The sequence below is a fragment of the Phaethon aethereus genome, assembly GCF_964289735.1.
Source record: "Phaethon aethereus genome assembly, chromosome: 1".
Taxonomy (NCBI): domain Eukaryota; kingdom Metazoa; phylum Chordata; class Aves; order Phaethontiformes; family Phaethontidae; genus Phaethon; species Phaethon aethereus.
In genome coordinates, this window is record NC_138575.1 from 16,144,775 (window position 1) to 16,167,050 (window position 22,276).

The 22,276-nt window shown below is 38.8% G+C and overlaps 1 protein-coding gene across 1 annotated transcript in view; it reads right to left on the bottom strand.

Moving 5' to 3' along the window:
• The window catches only part of COG5 (component of oligomeric golgi complex 5), a gene marked incomplete at its 5' end in the record, with an annotated part of 202,901 nt that overhangs the window by 24,745 nt on the left and 155,880 nt on the right, over positions 1-22,276 (bottom strand). The window contains 3 exons of the mRNA XM_082015559.1: positions 528-631; positions 1,440-1,502; positions 3,433-3,543. Coding sequence (XP_081871685.1) covers positions 528-631; positions 1,440-1,502; positions 3,433-3,543 — 278 coding nt within the window. The remainder of the gene's footprint in view (positions 1-527; positions 632-1,439; positions 1,503-3,432; positions 3,544-22,276) is intronic.

Sequence of the window (22,276 nt, forward strand, 5' to 3'; positions counted from 1 at the left end):
TCAAGATCTTTGCAGACAAAGAATACTGGAAATTTTAATTAAAATATTATGGGAAAATAGCATAATACACTAAAGCTGTGCTTTCAATAAAATAGATTTTTTGAAGCATTTCATATTCAGTAATACTTTAGAAAAATTTCTGTGTAATTTTGAAGTTATATGCTTTATTTTGAGAAACAAGAATATTGACCGTTCTGAAGACTGTCCACAAAATATAAATTTTGAAAGCAAAAGGGTTTTTTTAAAGGACAAAAATGGCCTCTGCTTGGCTTTATTTTTCTATTTAAAATTATTTTTATTCAACAGACATGCAAATAAAAAAGGGAAGAAGACAGACTCTACCTGATTAAATTGTTTTAATAGATAGGTGTAATTCTGCTTTCTGTGTTCATTGACCATAAAGCATCGCCTTCCTCTCAACAAACAAGGGTTCCTGCTCCAAGGACATTGTGGCAATAACAATCTATTATGCAAATGCAGGACATCCTACTAAAGCAATGGTAAATTTAAAAAACACTTCTAGTTACCCAGAAAAATCCTCCTGGTGCATAGTGATGATAATAGCTTCTACTGAATCTCCTACAGAATTCAGTAACGGTTGAACAGCACTACCCATTAGATCATGGACTGCCTAAAATAGAAAAAGAAAAAGGCAGAAGCAACGAAATAGAAACTAGAAGCATTCGCATTTTGACACCTCAAAACTGCCTTGACAAACAGTTCATTTCAACAGTGCTTTTTATTTATTCTGCATTAGAAACTGCTAAATAGGAGGACAAAAGCCTAAGATAACATTTCTCTCTAATTGATTTTGCCAGTAAAGTACAGAAATAAGGCTGTTTACTGCTTTTATGTAAAGCCTTTCTTCAAAACGGTGCACAGCAACCTGGCATTCCTGGTTTGTAAACGTGCATGTGTTGGTGCACAGACTTCGTTCAGCCGTTCATTCCCCAGGAACGCAAGCTCCCCTTCGTCCCTCTGCACACAACCCCTCCCAGACCAGTGCACAGATGTGGATACCTGTCATCCACAGAGGGCTGCACGGCCATCCACATCACACACCCCCACCCCAAAAAGCACCAGGTAGCATAAAGTTCATAATTTTACGTGTGTGTCAGGGGGAAGATGGGGGTGATGAAGGATCTAGCTATTGCTGTGTGAATGCGGCAGATAAAGACATTTATTTTCACAGTCAGATGACATCTGGGTTCCGACCTGTAGGAGAATATTCTTGAATACAAATGTTACTGCAGCAGTGATTTGGCACAGGCATATATATAGCTGCAGATACAACAAAATATAAGTTTCAGAATATCTGTATATCTTTGACTAACATATACATACACAAAATAATATCTGTGAAAATTAGCACACATTTTAAGTGTAACACACAAGGCAAAGCTCAGCCCTATCCCTGCAGCACATGGACATTCATTTACCTTTAAGGCAGTTGTGACTGTTTGCTCAGCGGCTGCTGGAAATGAGCTCTGATTGGTCATGACCTAAAAATTTTAAAGCCATTGTTAATAGTCAACGTTCAACAAATGATTAAAATACATAACATTTAATTTAATTTAAAAACATACTGAGTTATTCTTAGTAATGAGTGGTTTACATAGGTATAGATAACTATCAAATGTATTTTATACAAACGGAATTTTCAATGCACCAGTATCAGTCCTTTGCTCTCAGGTTTCCTATGCACTGTGCTTCTGCCCTGGCAAAGAAATGATTCAGTTGAGTTCAACTGACATTTAGCTGAAGGGTTAACAGAATCAGGATAAAAATAAATGGTGTATTCTCACACTTATAAGTATAGAATTTATGAGGAACTATACAAGCAGCTCTATGGCAAATATTTGAAGGAATGGATGTTCTTTCTCAGTATTATGACTGTTATAATACTGATATTTGAGGCAAATGGAAGACTCTAGTGTTCAGGTTGGTAGGAGTTAACACAATCAAAAAAGATGAATGAAACCAGATCTGGTGGTCAAGAAGATGAAGAAGTATTTGTACTCAAGCAGTAAACCACGAAGACTTAGCTGTTCCTGCACTCTTGAAAAACGAACTGTCATGAGGTCAGCAGAATCCACAGTAACTGGTGTAAAGGTGGCAGGGGGAGATCGCGACCGCCGACTCAACTGAGAGACTATGCAAATTAGGTGCCCCCCCCCACTTTCTAGGAGCATGTGCGATAATTTAAATATGCGCAATGTGGTAATTACTAGCCAATGAATGTAAACTTGGGAGTGTTCTCTATTGTTTTTTCTAATTGTGTAATGGGATAAATATGTGGTGACTCCTCTGTGTGGTGTGATAGCTTCGTGGAATACCAACCTGCACCCATATCTGTGCAAATATGCTATAAATAAAATACCTCTACTCTGTGTGTATATTGGCATGTTGCAGACCGGGTATACGATCCCACTTTTGGGATAACGGTACTACACATTAAACAGCTGTTTATGTACAGCTACAATGATATTAGAATTGAAAGTCAAGGAATCATTTGAGGAATATTCTACCAATTTCCTTGCAGTTATGAACATGATATACAACAATATTTTTAAGCCAGATAAGTACTGAACTCAAAGACTGAATCATATGAGATCTCCCTCCAACACTAAGGCACGTGAGGTTCATTACTAAATACATCACAGAAAGCAGACTTGAAAGTTGATCTACCATCTGTTTGCAAAATCCAAGCAAATTTTATAGGCTTTTTAGCATTTTTTAACATTCTTTAAACATATCCACAGTCAGGAGTACTCATGATCTTTTTTCTAATCAGGCTAGGATTTAAACATGATTAACTACAGCTAGCACTATATCTGTTTGTTTTAATTTACAGAGACTGTGTAAGCACTGGCATCACTGAGCCAGTAAATTGGAATTATTCATAACTGTGCTTAATCTTGAAAACATTTCCAGGCCAGACTTTGGTCACAACAACAATGCACAGAGATATTTGTGAGGTGCTGCTTTTCTTGATTTCACCCTTTCGTTCCTCCTTTTCAGTTTGGCCACAATCGTGGGAAAGCAGTGAGGGTCTTCTGAGAAAGATAAGTTTGGGCTGGGACAGACAAGAGCTATCAGGCTGACCAGTACAAAGATAGAGCTTATTTGTTAAGAAAAAAAACAGTAAGGGTTCAATTGTTTAGGCTCACAAAACAATGTCTGTGAGTTGTGATTATTCTCTATCAACACATCTTTCACTTCTCTTCTAACATTGACAATTTATGATACAGCGATGCTTACAAGGGCCAACCAAGTCTCAAAGACTTGCACAAATGCATAGCAGGGTGCAGCTCTTAGCCCAAAATTGGGCTGTATTTGTCAGTGTTCTCATCAGCTAATGGGAGAATATGCATACGACAGAGAAGAGAAGTTAACATTATGGCAAGAAGAGAAATACCAAAGGAAGCCTACCTTCAGAACCGACTGGTGCAGTTTGTATAGAGAATTAACTACAGCCACGTTCCTCCTTTGTCCCTCTGTGAGCGGTCCAATGACCTGGCTGGCATCTCCTTGAGTAGACAGCTGCAGTGATTGAAGAAAATATTAAAACAGTACCAACTCTTTAAACAGCGCATCACCACAAAATTATAGTTAACTAAATGGCAGACCATGGTAGAAAGCCATAGGTCTTCAGTATCAATGTTCTTCCATTTAACGCCTGTCCTAGTTCATATGATTTCCATCTCCAGATAATACAAACTGAAAGAACAGGAACAGGAACCATGAGAGACTGCTGTCTCAGCTCCCAAACCACAGCATTCAGACCCCGATCTCTTGGAGATACCTAGTCCCAGCACAACTTCAACTTTGTCATCTAAGAATCAGGGGAAGTCACCTACCCGAGGATGCAATACAAACTAGCAGCAGAACTGAAAAGGGTATGCTCTTCTCTATACCTTCAGTCCTCCTGACAACCATTCAGGCCTCTCCTTAAAAACTGTTTCTTCAAATGGATTGCTTACAGCTTTGTACATATTAGTGGCTTGCAATGAACAGGAAAATTGAACTGCGAGGACCAAAACTTCTAGCCCTGTCATGAAAAAGGGTTCTATGCATGAACCTTTCAGCAAAAATTAAGAAATTATTTCTTCATATTTAAACTCAAAGCATGCATTTTTTATCATTACCACTGAAATCAAAGTTCCAGGTTGATACAGAAATAGTAATTAACAATAGGACAGTCCCATAAGGATACCACAGCATATGTTTATAATTTAAAATAAAATAAATTGTAATTGGGAAACAAACAGAAATTTTCTTATGCACTGGAAGCTGCAGAAATACAAAGAATTCACAAAAGGCTATGTGAATTCTGGAAGAAGTACATCTAAATATGACAACAAGAATAGTTATTAATAGAAGGCTTTACTGAGATATAATTATCTGACTAGTTATCTATATTTCAGGATACAAAATTATCCTCCAGTAAACTCCTGAAGATGCCTAGCTCCTAAAGTCTCTCAGTAAAAATATATTCAACTCATTGAATAAGTCATCAAGAGACTTTTACGAAGTGTGTCCTTAAACATCATTTTAGGTCCTACAGAAGGCACCTAAACTAAAACTGAATATACAGTAACAATTGTTTAGGAACAAAAGTAACAAACATAACATGAAAATTTTTAAATTATGGGAAACTGTTAATCTTTACTAGTGAAAGACGATTCCTGTACTGCTCATACCTTCCACTTAGCATAAACACAGATACCATGCAAGCAAAGTTATCTAGTATTTGCCAGCACTGCCAATAATGTTTTAGACAAGTTCCTGCAAGCACACATGAACTCAAGTTTTTTGACAGTACTAAGGTGACATTCCCCTTTCTTCAAACGTAGGGATTATTTCAGTATAAATAGGTTTCTGAGGCCTTTGCAGAGGGAAAAAGCTTTTCCAACGTATCTTAATTTATTTGACATCAGAATGCATCTTTAGACTAGCTGACAAATGTATCATCTCAGCACCTTTCTGCCTTCCTGATGAGAACACCACGTGAGCTACTTACATTTCCGTTTCCTTCCTGATATTTCCATTTGACAGACCTGACTGGTTTTAAGCATTCTGCTTCTCACACTTATAGCTTCAGAGATTAATAACAAAATAGCTATGCAGAGTAACCCCCCGTCCATCCAGCAGACCACCCTCCCAGATCCCAATAACCCTTTTTTTCACACCCTTTCAAATCAACTATTAAACATAAAAGTCACTACTAAGACAGTAAAATTTTACGTCTTAATCACTTAAATTTCAGTTCCTCAGAGTCTACTGCAAAAGTCTCACAATCTTTTTTTTTTTTCTTAAACATTATGAAATATTAGACTGTGTCTATTATGCTGGTAGAAAAGCTTAACTGATAAGTGAAACAAATAACAAGTACAAACATAACCCTTCTGCAGAAACAAGCAACTCTTGCAGTCAGCAATAGTGCGCAACAGCTTCACAGGTAAAGTATAAAAATGCCTTAAAAGTAACCAACCTTTCTAAAATTGTATACCATATTAAATTCCTTTAAATTAATCAATTTAAACGTCAACAGCTAGATGTGTTGATCCCTTGTTTATCTTAAAATAAAATCACTGGTCTAAAACAAGGCTTGGAAAACTCAACTCTTGTAACTAGCAGTAGGAACTGGGCAGCCCGGGGCTCCCTAGGACCACTTCTCCTGAAGGTGTGACATGGGAACAGCCGGCACCTACAGGGGTAGGTGTGCCCTACCATCACGGGAGCACCTGGTGCTTACATGGGTAGGTGTGCCCTACCATCTACAACAGAAGTCTCAAGTGGTCGTTCCCATCTCTTGCTGTCACCACAATGACTTCAATGACCTTGCCTTGAGGCAAGAAGGTTCTGCACTGACTCTGTCCACCATGGACATACACTGTCACTGGCATATATCTGGATTTCAGGTAGTTTATCATTATTCCACTATTCCAATGCCTCAGACTGAATTCTTGACACCTCTAATATTTATTGTACAATCATGCATCCAGGTACAAAAATGCCATCATTGTGTCTACCCAGTTCCAACAAACCCCACTTAGAGCTCATTTACTTTAGTCACAAATCATCCCTCAATTTATTTTCCATCGTACCGTGTTTTATCAATGATTCACATTCATCACTCTCATTTATATAGCAAGTACTTTTGAAGTTCTGTGCTGTTCATAGCTTATGCATTTAAGCCCAGTGGTAATGGAACTCTTCCACTGTTATCTGCCCGCTGGGGATTGCACTGTGTAAATAGGTTAAGTCAAGTAAGTGTGAAGCCTAGCACATCCACTCAGCTGCAAAACACAGTCCAAGGGCCTTCTTTTTGATGAGCGCATTAGAGACAAAATCTGTTGCCTTTTTAATCAGTTAGATTTATCCAGAAATGCAGAAGGCCAGGAGTGTGAATTTATGCCAAGCAGAAGAGGGAGGACAGAAGAGGTGAATTCATCCCAAATCAGAATCTATTTTGGGAAAGGAACAACTAGAAGACAAAGAGTAGCTGAAGGACCAGATCCCATCTCCAGGGAACTGTCAGTCACCTTGGGAGCTGAGCCTGCTAGCTGAAAAGAAAACAGAGCAAAATAAACCATGCTGAAGCCAGACCTGAATGAGCAGTAACAACAAGGACTGTAACTGTTCCACTTTTCTGTATCTGTCTTTAAGTATAGCAATTGATTTCTTACGCTCTTCACTTTAGCTGGGTAAACTGTTTCTGCTTTTACCTCAGAGTCTGTCTACTATTACAGCAATTTCGTGGGCACTAGCAAAGCACAGGCACCCCACTGCCCAGCAAGTGGCAATTCTACAATGGGTGACACGTCAGTATGAACTCCCTTTGCGGACATGAGCTACTGGCACACTGGCAACATGAGATGCTAGTGAGGAAGAGAGGAGTGAGGAAGAGAAGTCTCCCACTAGCGAATATTAGCGAGGACTTTTGTATCATGCACCCAGGAACTAGGACAAGGGTTGTGTCTTGTGGTATCATGGTATCCTCAAGAATGTGAACATGAGCTTCTGTCACACACAGCATTTCAAGAAAACTCAAAGGGCAGCTGTTTTCAACCAAAATGAGAAAGAAACACTGGAGGTTCTGCCTTTCTTACATGTATATGAGGTCATTCTCTAAGGCAGGAAGTTGAAATTTGCAGGTTCAATCCAGTAGCTGACTAGCTGGAGGAAGCTTGCTAGAAGGCTTTTTTTTTTAATCTAGTTCAACAGAATCTGAGGACTAAGTAGTAGATCGGGTTGTTTACTGACCCAAAAAGGACACTTCTAGAAGCTGATACACAAAAAATGTGTCATGAAGAGCAACAAGCTGACTGAAAGCCATCTGACTTGCTTCAGCCTGATGTGGTTGAGAAACTGTAAGCCATGAATGGCACGGTGCTCTCATCAAGTTCAAAAGTCCTTCTGGAAAATAGTTTCTTTCAGTTTGTGTCCTTCAGTGCACTAATGTGGTTACACTGCTTCACCTGCAGAGGTGCCTCGTTTTGGGTCAGTAAGTTGCACAATGCAGAAAATTTCAGGAATGATTCACCTGACCACATGCAGGAAACCACTACATAGAGAAATAAGCACTTACACCGAGTAATTAATCTAGCCTATATTAGAGACCCTGCTTTAGGGAGAGAGTAAATGCCCTCTATATGCACCTATTTCCCTCCACTAACTCTAACGGGAATCAAAAGCCATACTGCAGATACGTACAGGTATCTATACTGCCTAAAGTCACGTCAGATGAATTCTCACCCTATAAATGTATTTGCACCCCTTTGTGTAGACCAACCTTGGAAATATGTCTTGGAAATAACTAAGTCAAGTGTTCTTTATTTTACATTTCTCTATGTTTAATACCTGAGAACAGACACGTAGTTTGACAGCATGGATTTGATCTCACATGTTGAGACACATGCTATGATAAGATTGCTTTGGGTTTAAATTTTTGTTTTCACCATGAAGCAATTAATGTAAAATTTAGATTGGGACATGAATCAAATCATCAGTTCTCCCCTGGGTTTATAAAAAAATGCTGTTTGCCTTTTTCTTGTAGAAAAGCTCAGACTATTGATACATCTTTTCCTAGAATTTGTTTAATGTTTCAAACAGATTAGCTTCCGCTCTTTCAACAGGAGGCAGCTCAGAAGAGACACTGACTTGTGAGCTACTTTGCTACTGTATTGGGTTTGCGTGGCAAGGCTTTGGTAGCAGGGGGGCTGCAGAGGTGGCTTCTGTGAGCAGCTGCCAGAAGCTTCCGCTGTGTCCGACAGAGCCAGTGCCAGCCGGCTACAAGATGGACCCGCTGCTGGCCAAGGCTGAGCCCATCAGTGATGGTGGCAGTGCCTCTGGGGAACAGAGTTAAGAAGGGGGGAAAAAACGAACTGGGCAACTGCAGCCTGAAAAAGAGGAGTGAGAACATGCGAGAGGAGCAGCCCTGCAGACATCAAGGTCAATGAAGAAGGAGGGGCAGGAGGGGCTCCATGAGCTAAAGCTGAGGTTCCCCGGCAGCCCCTGGGGAAGCCCACGGGGAGGCCGGCTGTGCCCCTGCAGCCATGGAGCTCCACGGGGGAGCAGATCTCCACCTGCACCTGGGGAGGGCCCCACGCTGGAGCAGGGGGATGCCTGAAGGAGGCCGTGACCCCGTGGGCAGCCCACGCTGGAGCCGGCTCCTGGCAGGGCCTGTGGCCCCGTGGGGAGAGAGAGGAGCCCCGGCTGGAGCAGGTTTGCTGGCAGGACCTGGGACCCCGTGGGGTCAGGCTGGAGCAGCCTGTTCCTGAAGGACGGCACCCGTGGGGGGACTGAGGCTGGAGCAGCCTGTTCCTGAAGGACGGCATCCGTGGGGGGACCCAGGCTGGAGCAGCCTGTTCCTGAAGGACGGCACCCGTGGGGGACCCAGGCTGGAGCAGCTTTTGAAGAACTGCAGCCTGTGGGAAGGACTCACGCTGGAGAAGTCCATGAAGGACTGTTTCCCGTGGGAGGGACCCCAGGCTGGAGCAGGGCAGAGTGTGAGGAGTCCTCCCCCTGAGGAGGAAGGAGCGGCAGAGACAACAAGTGACGAACTGACCACAACCCCCATTCCCCATCCCCCTGCCCTGCTCAGGGGGAGGAGGGAGAGAAATGGGGAGTGAAGTTGAGCCTGGGAAGAGGGAGGGGTGGGGGGAAGGTGTGTTCAGATTTGGGTTTAGTTCTCATTACCCTACTCTGCTTTGATTGGCAATAAGTTAAATTAATTTCCCCAAGTCAAGTCTGTTTTGCCAGTGACAGTAATTGGTGACTGATCTCTCCCCGTCCTTATCTCGACCCACGAGCTTCCTGTTATATTTTCTCTCCCCTGCCCAGCTGAGGAGGGGAGTGACAGAGTGGCTTTGGTGGGCACCTGGTGTCCAGCCAGGGTCAACCTACCACGGCTACCATTCCCTTCTCAGACTAAATATTTTGTGAAAAAGCTGTTTCACACTAAGTAACTAAGATCTTGTGTGCATCCTTATTGACAGTTTTGGAAAACTCCATATATTTGATTTCTCTACTCTAAAATAGCCTCACCAAACCCACTCTCTAAAGAGCAGGAAATAGCGTCATAATTTAGAAGGAGTACAGAGAAGATCTTAAATCAAAATAAGACGAAAGTAGTCCCTCTCAACAAAGCATTTGATCTAACTCTAGGATCACGAGAGTAATGTGTTTTGATAGCACAAATTGAACTCCAATTGTCAAGCTGACATTTTCAAGAATAAATACATTCCTAATAGAGGCAGCTGATGCGGCCGTACCTCTGGCAGAAAGCAATCAATCCATCTGGTACTTGGCTTCCTGCCTGATCATAACAACTTATTATAAAGCACAGAATCCATTTACAGAGTTTCTGAGTCAATAGGGCTTGGCCCTGGGATTTCTCCCATAAGCTGCAAAAAATTGGGATGATTTACTATTAGGTTTAATGTTTTCCATATGGCAGAAGGAGCCTTTTACAATCTTTTTCCACCTAAGAAACACAGAAGTTTACTACAATCAGTTTGCTACTGTTTCTAAAAATATGACACCGTTTAGCAGAAAAATACGTAACAATCTGAAATCCACTAGCTATGTCACCTAATCTATTAGCTACCTAGAAAAAAATTTTCAAAAAGAAGATACATAATTTAGAGGTTCAAATGCATTTGTTGGGGCAAATAAGGTCCTTGACTGATGAGGATAAATTAAAATGAATATTCTGCTTTAAAAAAAAATCAACTATAATTTAAGAATAAATAATAAATAAGAATTTATGTTCTTTGAACAACTTCTAATTTTTCAAAGAAGAAATATTTCAAGACATGAAGAAAGGAATAAGCTGTGAGTTCAGGCAATAACTTAAAATGTACATAAAAATTTATATTGGACACTCAGGACATTCTTGTAGCTTCCAGAATATCTTTTTTCTTTTTTTTTTTTTAGCTTCCTCAGAAAAATTAAAATTTTATATTCTGGGAATATAGAAACGTTTCTCTATGGTGAATGTATTCAAAATATTATAGAAAACACAATCATTATTTTGGGAAGAAAAATTTGAAGGGACTGTTAAGTCCTTGACCAAGAAAAAAAGACCGAACATCATGCTCATACTATTCATGCTAGAACAACAGCAGTTATCGAACCGTTCCCTTGAGGGTATTTGTTTCTTGTTTGGGGTTTTTTTTCCTTCATTAGTATTTTCAAAAGTGGAAGAAATGGAAGGAAAACAGTAAATGGTCTTTCTATAACAAAAAAGACAGGATTTATCTCTAAGTCTTTGAATCATCTGAGAAAAAAAGCACTGTACAAATCAAAACTGAGTTTTGATTATTTATTATTTAAGGATCATGAGTTCATTATCTCAATTATGAGATGCTTTAAAACAACTCCGCTATCAGAAAGCACCTAAAACCAGTTGCTTTAAGGAACCTCAGAGAATCCCAAACCTGAAGCACTTGGAATCATTTCTCAACTTCTGAAAATTATGCCCCTTGTATTTGACATTTTTTCAGACACGGGTTTATCTAGCTAGCCCAAGTCTGAGAAGGATTTCAAGGACAATGTGTGTTGATCCTGATACCTCTGACTATAAGTTTACTGAATTTTTCATGCTTGCTAACTTAATGACTGAATGATTACTCATATTTTATATGTCATCCTAACAGCTGTTGGTCCCAAGCAATTACTGAGAATGCACCTCCAGAGGTGAAGAGCAGACATCCATCCCCAAGACACATGAGACGGGCCCAACAGGATAGGGAGATATTCACCTACACATAAAAATAGAATCAGTTTATTTAATTGCCATCTGCCTTTTTTGGTATAAAGTCCGGGTGTTAATTGAGGTTAGAATACTTCTACCCTGCAGAAAGTTATAAATGAGCTCTACATTGTCCAGCTCTCATTTGAGTTGTTCCAAAGCCTTTACCATATCAGCATAAATTTAACCAAATCCTTTTCTGAATCATGGAATTTAATTTGATATGAAATAACTTAAAGTGCACTATAACAAAATACTGTAAGGATCGTGCAATCTTGCTCTTTTTCTACCTGTTAGCAAAATTACGTGCTAGATCTAAAGAAATCTTTTAAACACTGTCCCAGCAAGATAAAATTAAGTACATAGTACTCTCAAAATCAGTCTTTTGTGCTTGGATGACTTTTTCTGGAGTTTAGCCAGTATCTCTTAAAAAAAAAAAATCACACAATTTTTATGTGAGTCACGATCTAACCAGCAAAAGGCAACATGAGAATGAAGAAAATGTTTCATGAAGTTATTTTTTAATGCAACTTTCTCCTCTAGATTTTTAATTCAATTTTTCAAAGTTTAAATGCTTTTTAAGTGACTTATCAGCTAGACATTTCTAAGTATTCTCTGACCAATATAAGTAGCTTCCAAATGACTGTTTTAACAAAACTTTCTGATCTTTCCATTAAAAAAAATTAAAAATTACAAAACCTTAGCTGACTTCTGATTATTTTTACATTAGACCTACTGCCATCTTTAGCTTTTATAACTGTACAGTGAAATAGTAATTATTCTGAAATTATTTTAACATATAATAGCCTCCCACATATTCTACTTAAGTACCTATTAATGAATTCCTTTAATGTGCCAAATATTGAATTAATATTTTTGGGTTCTCTCATTTAAATAGCATAGATACAAGTTTTTCAATGACAGTAACACCATGCCTCAAGGAACTGGTATAATACAATTAATTCATGTATGTCAAAAAGAAATGGGGAAAATATAATCTTTCACATTACTTACACCATTGTAACTGACCTGTTATTTAAAGAAAACCTTTCCTGAAGTGTCATTTCACTACTGTTCTTGACGATTTGTGATTTACGTTTCATACTTCCGTCCAAAGCTCACAATATTTGACATTTAGACAGGAGGACTAGATACGTTTCCCTAGAACTGTCAGACAACTCTCATTGTTGGAATATGCCCTGAATAGTGATTCACCCGCAAATGAAAGCTCACAATTCAATATAACACCATCTGAGACATGGATTAATTCTTATAAGATCACATAATAAAAAAGGCAATCAGAAATTCACTTCATGTCATTACAATGAGAATTCATCATGCTTTTCAATTCAAAACCATCACAGGCCTCATAAATTTGTTGGAGTTTAAATCTGGTGCCAAAATTCCAGTGCATGAACAGTATTTTCCCTTCACTGGAAGAATCTGACTCCAGGAAATCTCTTCTCTCTCCTTCTCCACCCTGTTCTCCCCTACTTCGTTGAATTATTCAGCTAGTTAAATTTAGCTATGTCAGATAAGAGAATGGGTGGACAAAAAAAAGATGATGTCATTTGGACGTCATATTTGGATTCCCCAAATGACATAGTTATGTCAGTAAACATCAGTAAACATCCTAATGGAGATGCAGCTCAAATCCGTTTTCTTGCTACTGTAGCATATTTCATTTGGGGAACTTGTACAAATTAAACGAGAAAAACAATGTTTCTGATTGGTGTAAGGTGCATCTCTCCCTAGGAAAACATATGACTAAAGCCAACGCAACAAATGCTTTTCTCCACAAATGAGGTCTTAATTTTTTTCATTTCCCTAACAAGAAACCAGAATTATAGCCCTCCTCGATCAACAGCTTGCTTTCTTGCAACACGTCATGGATATTTTTCCTTACCACTAGGCAGACAGGAGCACAAACAATGGAGAACCCCATTCTCCATTGAGCCCAGCCCCCCTCTGCCTTTTCCTAGTCAACCAATAAGTATAGACCGAAAGGCTCAGAAAAAATTCCTATCTCCATGAATACTCAGAGAAAACTAAGAACCAATCCTTCTCATCCAAGTGTTTCATCATTGCAGTATTTTAACTTTTAAATCTCATCTTTCTTTGCATTTCTTCTTTTCTTAAGAATTTCACTGATTGAGCCAAGATGTTCCAATATAGTCTCTGGATCAGTTATAATACACTTAGATTCTGGACAAAAATATGCCATTCATATTGCTTATCATCTAAATAACCCACTGAAAACAGCTTATGTAAATCTTCATTCCCCTGATCAAGCATGACAGACACTTTTTCTTCTACAAATGACATTACAAAAATTCCTTGTAAAGACGCTGTCTCCTTCTCAGCTCAGAGTTTAAACTGAATTCATTGTTGTTTTTCTATTCCACCTGGCATTCTAGCATTTTCTTTCTTCATTCTCTTTAATTGCAACAAGGTTTACAAAGCAATGAGAAGCATTAATAAATTAGAAGTTGTTTTTAAACAGTAAAAATACAAACCAAGATCACAGCACATTTAATTGTAATCTCAGGAAGATAGATCCTGGAAGATCTGTGAAGCCATGGTGTGATAGAACTACACTTTCAAAACTACATCATCAAAAAAAAATAGCAGACTATTTTCTATTGACTATCATATATCAGATGCACCATAAACCCACAGAGAAAGAAATAATGAAAAAATCAAGACTCATCTGCCACAGTATCACAAAGAGTTATGATGATGGGATGGATGGGCAGAAAGTTGAGATCTATTTTAAACCTCAGTAATTACAAACTATTTTTTAAACATACTCAAAGGAGAGGATCAGCTTTTTTTTTTGCAGAAAATTTGCAAGACAAAAATATATTTTCTAGATTAGTGAGAAGAGTATGGTCTGTTTTCTCACAGTCTGCCTCTTTAAACTCAAAATCCCTCCCAAATAACCTATTCCAACCTATTCTAAATGGCTAGCTAGTGGACCAGAGATACTTAATAGGGAGATATTAATGCTGAATATCCACTAAAAGTGGAAAATTGAAAAGTTCATTATGGGTAACTGCAAAAGATTACACCACCCGAGCAGCATTGAAGAATACAACTGTAGCTGAGGATGTAAGGAAAGTAGAATTTGGAAACTTGCACCTGCAAATCACAAGTTCAAATATAAATTGCATTGAAAGATGGTGAGAGATAAATTGTTTGTCTCAGTTTCAGTCCTAGTAGAAAATGGGCATTTATTAAAAATGTGTATCACTGACTGACAATCTTATTTGAAGCCTCAGGAAGGAGACCTGTGATTGAAAAGGTCTGTGAGAAGAGGAATTAATCTTTAAAAATTATTCCTATAGAGACAGAGTACAATGGCAGGATAATGCACTGAACCGTACAAGTTTTGTGGGCAATACTAAAAATAATTTAAGAACAACTGCAGCAGAACTGACTTTCCATTATGTATATTTTGATGCTAATCTTATGTAATGCATTTGGTGCTGATCAGCATTACAAAGATCAGCGCTCTAAAAATATCTGTACGTGACAGATAGATGCTCCTCAGCTTGTATCTCCATCCATTACATTCACTATAAATGGAATATTAAATTGCAGAAGGGGTTGGTTGCACTGGCACCCAAAAAGGAGTCATCTGAGTTTTCTCAAAGAAATATCTGGCTACCTGAAGAAAGTGTTGAACTGCTGAAAAAAGTTAATACCCAAGATTTTTCTTGCACCCATCCGGCAGTATTTGGAGTCGCCAACTAGCCACAAATCCACAGACAGCTGTGTTCTTTTAAAGGACTAAAATTCTGGTAGAAGCACCAAATGTTATTTGAAAATAAGTGAAGTATGCCTGACAAGCATTACAGAGAGAAAAACATGTTTAGGAAAGCATATCTTTTGAAGCTCTGGCAATCTAAGACAATCTGAAGACCAAAAGCAATGTTACTATAGAAGAAATCATCATCTAACTTTTGCCTTATTTATTTACATCAGAAGTAAGAAAGTATGAATTCCAGATGCAAGAAAAAAATTACCCCAATCTGTCAGCATTTTAAGCTTCCTCTTGAACAGATTTTGCATGTCGCTCTCGTTCAGTCTCATTCACATATTGGCTACACCCACAGCGGTAAATTAAACAGTGCCAGGAAAGGCTCCTGGATCTGGCACATCATCATCTGTACCGCTAAACTGTGAGGATAGTCATCAGCAAGTTTTTGGCCTGGGCCAACAATTACTCTCCCAAATAACCTCCAGCCACGGCTCAGGAGAGGCAATATTGCAGAGGCTATCCCCGAAAGGGCACTGGCAGGCAGCCACGTGCTGTGGGGAAGAGCAGCCCTTACCAGCCGCAAGGCAGGCTGTCCTGCGCCGGCTGGTCGCAGTGCTCAGGAATGTTCCCAGGCACCCTTCGCTGACTACTATAGATGTTACGTTACGTCCCATGTTGGAAACTGAGAGAGTTCGCAGCTAGGGTAGCAAATTACATCCTGGGTGTCAGTCATAAACCTTTACTGACGTTGTACGTGCAACTGAGAGAGGCAGACATTAACATCAGGGTGACAGTGTGGAGCAATTTAATACACAGTCTTTCTGCACCAAACACAGACACATTTTGCTGATCCTTGAAGTGAGGCCAACGCTAATCAGAAAGAGCCTCGTGACATGAATTTGCCTTCAAACAGATGAGACCAAGCTCATTTACTTACTTACATTTACTGTTCTGAGGATAGTTATATGGTTTTGTTTCCAAACCCATATTCTGTTTCAAAAGCAACTCCAGACCATCTGGGGACAAGCAGTGAGTGATCAGGATATATATCAGCATTTGACTCTGAAGGGGAGGAGGTACAATGAATTGTTATGTTTTTCTACTTCTTATGCTCTTTTTTGGTATTTATTTTCTTAAACAATAATGCACTAAAAACATCTGTCATGAAGTACATGTTACTCATCATTATGACAGTTAATAATACTTTCCAATAACACAGTCCCAGTTACACTATTTAGTACCAGTTAATTGAAACGTAAATCTCAGTAAACCCTCAGAATAAATAAAGTTTAGAAATAATATATATTAGTTTTAGACATAGAATTTTTATGTCGGAGTCACTTTACATCTAAAAATTAATCCAATTAAATATTCAGAGTTGGTTTACAACATCTGAAATCCAGTTTCACCGTTGCATTGAAAAACAGTATCAGGCTAAATCAAAGCTTCCCAGTTACTTCCCAAGAACTTTTATGTACTTGGCTGAGTACCCACATATTACTGCTCACATTACTGCTCTAGTAGTACTCTGCGACTGGTGCACGTTCTAAAACCATGTGTAACATTACATAACTCAGATATTTACTTAAGTAAATTGAAATAAGTCTCAATATACTACTGCGATCCAGGATAGTGAGAAAGAGGCTGCCTACTCTCTATCAGAGATACCAGCTGATGCTGACTTTTCCCTCAAAACAACTCAGAATCCAAAAACCTCTTTCACCAAAGAAAATCCATACAAATTTCTTTGTGTCCCAAGCATAAAGTGGTCCATTGCTTTTGGGATCAGAATCATAGAATCATAGAATAGTTTGGGTTGGAAGGGACCTTTAAAGGCCATCTAGTCCAACCCCCACTGCAATGAGCAGGGACATCTTCTACTAGATCAGGTGTCAAGTTCTCTCTCATTTTGCCTTTTGGCATGTCCGGTACCAGAGGTCTTTAATAATATGTGAACCAATATCCTGCCCTTTGAGGTTATGGGACAACTATTTGAACCTTGGTGTGGGGACTTTAATTTTTGAGGCACTTACATCTTCTCTTTAATCTTTAATCTCAAAATTCACTTCTATTACTGGGTCTTCATCATTTTCACTCTGAAATATATAAAATATACCAAGCGTCACCTTATGTTTTCTTAAGGAGGTCAGGGAAGAATTCTTCAAAACGCCAGGAAGGACTGTACTCTCTGTACAGCACTTAGAACTTTCCAAGTGGCTTATACTATCAAGTAAACCTGATAATCAGAAATTCCCACAACCATTGCCTAGGGTAAAATCCTGATGAGAAGCCAAGCCTCTACGATGAGCTGTGGGCAAAGGATAGATAGTAGCTCTCCCAGAGCACTGCCCACAGCCTGTATTTTGGGCCTCCACCTCCTTCATCAACTTTTGTAAGATGTATGATACAAGTCCAACCACATTTACTTAAGGGAATAAAAAAATGGTTCCAATTCTCTATTTCCTTCCTCCTTCATTACACCCACTCTCCTTCTCCATCTTCTGAGTGCTTCCTCTTTATGATTGCTTACAAGTCTGACAGTGGGAAAGATCTCCATTATATCATCTGCCTGCAGCCTCTTCTCTGTTGGAAAGATCCTTTTTTTAGACAAACTTTTCTGAAATGTATTACTCCATAAAATACAATATTCCATATTTAGGAACCTTCTCCAATTACAGGCAATCACAGCTCCCACTGATTTTAGCCTTATCTATCCTAACCTTAGGATAAATCCGCCTAGAGTAATATGGTCATGCAGATTCTTGCTTTGCCTGTACTTGAAGCAGACATGAGCTTCCTCTGCTCATGCTCCAGGCTGAATGAGAGTGTTGTGCTCAACAAGGTGCCAAACCTGAGCTGGTCACCCTGGCCTGGAGTGGAGCTAAAATGTGCCTTGCCATCTGGAAGCACAGCAGAGTAAGTTTGTGCTTGCCTAAGTCATGCAATCATACCACTACATACCCACATTTTTAAGATAGTTTGATCTACCAGAAGTTGCCAGCACAATCACCCCCACCTGCTCTGAAAAGCAAGTAGGCAACCTGATTTTTACAATCCTGCCTCTGCAAATTACTCTTTACTTGTTTATTTGCCAAAAGATACAAGGCCACTTTGACAGTGAAGCCTTATGCTGGGAGGAGGCAGCAAGACATAGCCTCCACAAGACAAGACAGGAGGGATTGCTGTGGGACTCTGATTGCAATTAATAAAGATAGTCTGACAGGACGACTGTAACTCTAGGGAGAAAACTAGTAGAGGTCTCCAGGTTCAAAAAGTAGGAAAACATCATCTTCTCTAAACAACTGCATTTTCATGTTCACAGCACAGCACATTTATCTATGTGCATTTGGTGAGTGTGTTAGTGTATTTCAACCCACCCACATGCCAAGCTGAACAGAAATAGCACAAAAGTAAGAGAACATACAGTACTTACATTTCTACTCACAATATATGAGGTAACTGAAATCATCACTTTAAAAGCAGAAAGAAGGCAACAAAACCCCAAACAATAAATATTGTTTGAAATAGTCCTGCTCTGAGAAGGGTATAGACTAGATGACCAAAGAGGGCTCTTCCATATTCAATCTCTATAAGGACAATGGATCTTGCAATTTATTTTTCTGCTTGTTGGCAAAACTACACATCTTGCAAACTTTCAGAGCTTTTAACCGTCAATGTTTCATGACTTCTCTCCACAAGACATCCAGTTCCAAGCACCAGTAAGGGAAATAGTTCTATCAACAGGCAAACCAAAACATAGTGATTACAAAGTTTCACCAAAGAGATTTTTAATTATGAGAGAAATCACAACATTTCAAGCACATTTAAAATTCAGGTCGGTAAATGAAAAAATTACAGCTAATGAATTTTGTTTCACTTCCAATCAACAGGTGGCTCTCATTTTCATTTTTATATACATAAATGGGAAATCTGATTTAAAGTAGCATAGGAACAAAAATCGAACATGAATTTAAAATACTTCTGCAATCAGTCGGGCATCTTTTCCAAAAATGGACAGCCAAAATCAGTTCACTTATTATTATCGAAGATTACTGTAGAGTATTACCCTAGAGCAGTGGTGTTCAAAGTGGGGTGCATGCACCACAGGTGTTATGCAAGACAATCCATTGGGGTGCAAGAAGAAAATATCAGAAGTTCAACAGTATATGTATATAATTTATAAATAAATAAATATACGTATAACAAGGGTGCATGCTCAAAAAAGTTTTTACTGATAGGGATGAACAACCAAAAAGTTCAGAGACCACTGCCCTACAAGATCCTGCCATGCAATTACTGTGGGCACGTCAAAAGCATCTAATGAAGATGTTGGTGAGATATCAACTCTCTTTTACATCTCTTTTCAATTATCAGTTATACAAATGGATGAAAATTTCTCTAGGAGGCAGGTTTGTGAGCTCCTATCTTTTGTTAGGCAGCATGGATTCTCAAAAAAACCCCAAATTACTCAACTTTTTCTTTTTTTTCAGGAAATGCAACTTACTGGTTTCTCATGAATCTCTTCCCTCCACTGTACTTACTGTCAGCATTTGATGAAAAATCTACTTTTCCTTATGTGGCTAGTTAAACAAGAGCGTAACATATTATATGTGTCAATCAAGATGGGTACCTTAAGGTATTTGCAAATGGGAATACATGACCCCTCTGAAAAACTCTTAAATCAAGGAGATAAGTTAAGTGTTCTTTTTTATCTGGGCTACTGTGTGAAAAAGTGGCTAGTGAACAAAATCTGTCTCGGTAAGCAGCCGTTAGGTTAAAAAGTAAGCAACAGATTACAATGTGCAAATGCAGAAGAGGAAAATTTTGCTCTTATCCAAAACATGGTGATGAGATTTGTTAATCTCTCTTCCAATCTGGAATGAGAAGAATGTAGAAATGGTGACTAAATGGAAATCTCACAGTGTCTGTAATCATTGTGACGATGTTTGAGCTGCGTGATTAGGGAGAATGTGAATAAGAAGAGACGAACTAATAACGGCACAGAGAAAATATACCAAGCACTCTTCCACAGCATCACCTGACAAAACACAGGATGGGTGGTGAAGTTGAAAGGTAATACTCTTAAATTAACAGAAATATTTTTTTAAATTTAGTGCAATGTATAATTATCCCTTCAGACTCTGTATAGTAAGTACATCTGCAATTACACTGAGTAAAATTAGGACAATAATTCTGAATGCTGCATGGCATACACCAACCACATCAAGCATCAGCAAGGGGTTAGCTAAGGATTCATCCAACAGCAGATGCTCACACAGAGAGTTGTTTATATCTTCTCTGAAATCATTTGAACTGGTTAATAAAAGAAGAGGTCTCCGGCACAGCAACAGCTAGTTCTTGGTGTGGGGAAAGCTGAAAACCAAAAGCCAGCAGTGTACGAAGTCACAAATAACACAAAGGTTTTGGATTCACAGGAAGAGGCCATTTTTTCCTACCTTTTTTTTGCTTTAGTACTGTATGTACAGATTGCTAGATGCTGCTTTTACTCAAAGGTAAAATCTTTGAATCTTGAATAACATTTTTCTTGTTATGTGTACTATCTAAAGCTAACTGGAGAAACAGTGATGAAATCTTAGAGAGTTGCAATTAGGTTTTTTGTGAAATTGAATAAATACAAACCCTGACATCAGAATGCCTCAACATTTTTAGGACTGCACATTTCAGTTTTTCACCATTCAAATGTACCTGCAATATTACGACAGCATTAAAAAAAAATAATTTCTAATGACTCTTAAACCGCCCCCCCCCCCCCATCTTCCTTCACTGAGAATTCAGAGATTCTTTTGTTTACTTTTAATTTGGAAGAGAACTCAATTGTGAATTCCTCCAGGGAATTACATTTCCATCTTTAGCACTGCTCTCCTATAGCTATCAGAAATGAAGCATCTGAGCGGAAATGTTACATGGTCACCCTTCTCAGCTTTAGAAAGCTATCGCTGGAGGCTGGATTGCAAGACTGAATGAAGATTGCATTCTTGGCTACACCGCTAAACATAATGAAACAGTGCTGCCTGACATAGTTCCTGTTCTACACATGGTACACATTTCAGGCTTAATCTGTCTGCCCAAAAATAGGTACAAAAAAAAGTTAAGATGTCCTAGATTATATCCACAGGGCTGGCGAGCATGGCACAGGGCAAGCGGGAGAGCCATGCCTGTCCGGAGAGGCAGCGGGGCGCCGGGCATGGTATTTTAGCACTTCAGAGGTGGCACGATACACCTGGGCCTCGGCAACCCTGTTGAGTCCTTCCAGTTTTTAACTTTGTAACATGTGTATCAGTAAGGAAAGGAAAAAAAAAAGTAAAAAAAATGTAGCTGTGCGATACATAGTTGATAGTTTTACAATTTGCACGTATATTCTTGAAGGACATCCACGTTCATTCTGGCAGTTTGACTAATGTTATCACTTTTTCAAAGTTTTAGGTTTTATTTTCAGTTGTCCAATTCAAGAATTTCAAGGGCTCAGACTCCCTCTTTACTCCTACATTCTTTTACTTTAAGGTCAGCTAATACAAAGCCACAAATCATATACTTGTCAGCTTATTTCTACATATCCTTTCTTTCAGGGTTTCTTAAGAATTTTCCAGCTGGTCGATCAAAAATAAAGTACGTTTTTGAACAAGCCACTGGCCAGATTCAAATTCTAACAGAGATGATGAGCACAACAGAGCCTGGTGCTTTCACAGTTACAGTTGATAGGTCTTTCCTCTCCAGATGAGTGCCACGATTTAACACTCTGCTCCACGACAAATAGAGACACAAGTGTAATGTTTTGTACTCATGATCACTCTCGCAACCTGTTAAACATCCTGACTTCTTCCATGAGCAAATTTCACTATGAAATTATGAAGCCATGATTCGGTGTCTTTCAAGGAAGACCCAACTTAAAAACTATGCTCTAAATATGCCACAAAACAATGCAAACACATATTCTTATTTTAAAATTTTATATATTCTTTATGGCCTTCATGACTGCTTCCCCTACGTCCCTCTTCCATACACTAGTTTGCAAACTTCCAATACAATTCATCCAACAGACAGGGTAAACAAGGTATATGTTACTGAATTCTGATTTTTTTAAAGCTATTCAGAGAGAGCAGGTGTATAAAAGGTAAACAGAATCCATACTAAGGTAATTGCTGCAATGTTTTGTAGCCAATTGTTACAAAACATTGTTAGCAAGTATCTATCTTTAAATGAACCACAGTCTGAGTTTGCTTTCAGAATTAGTG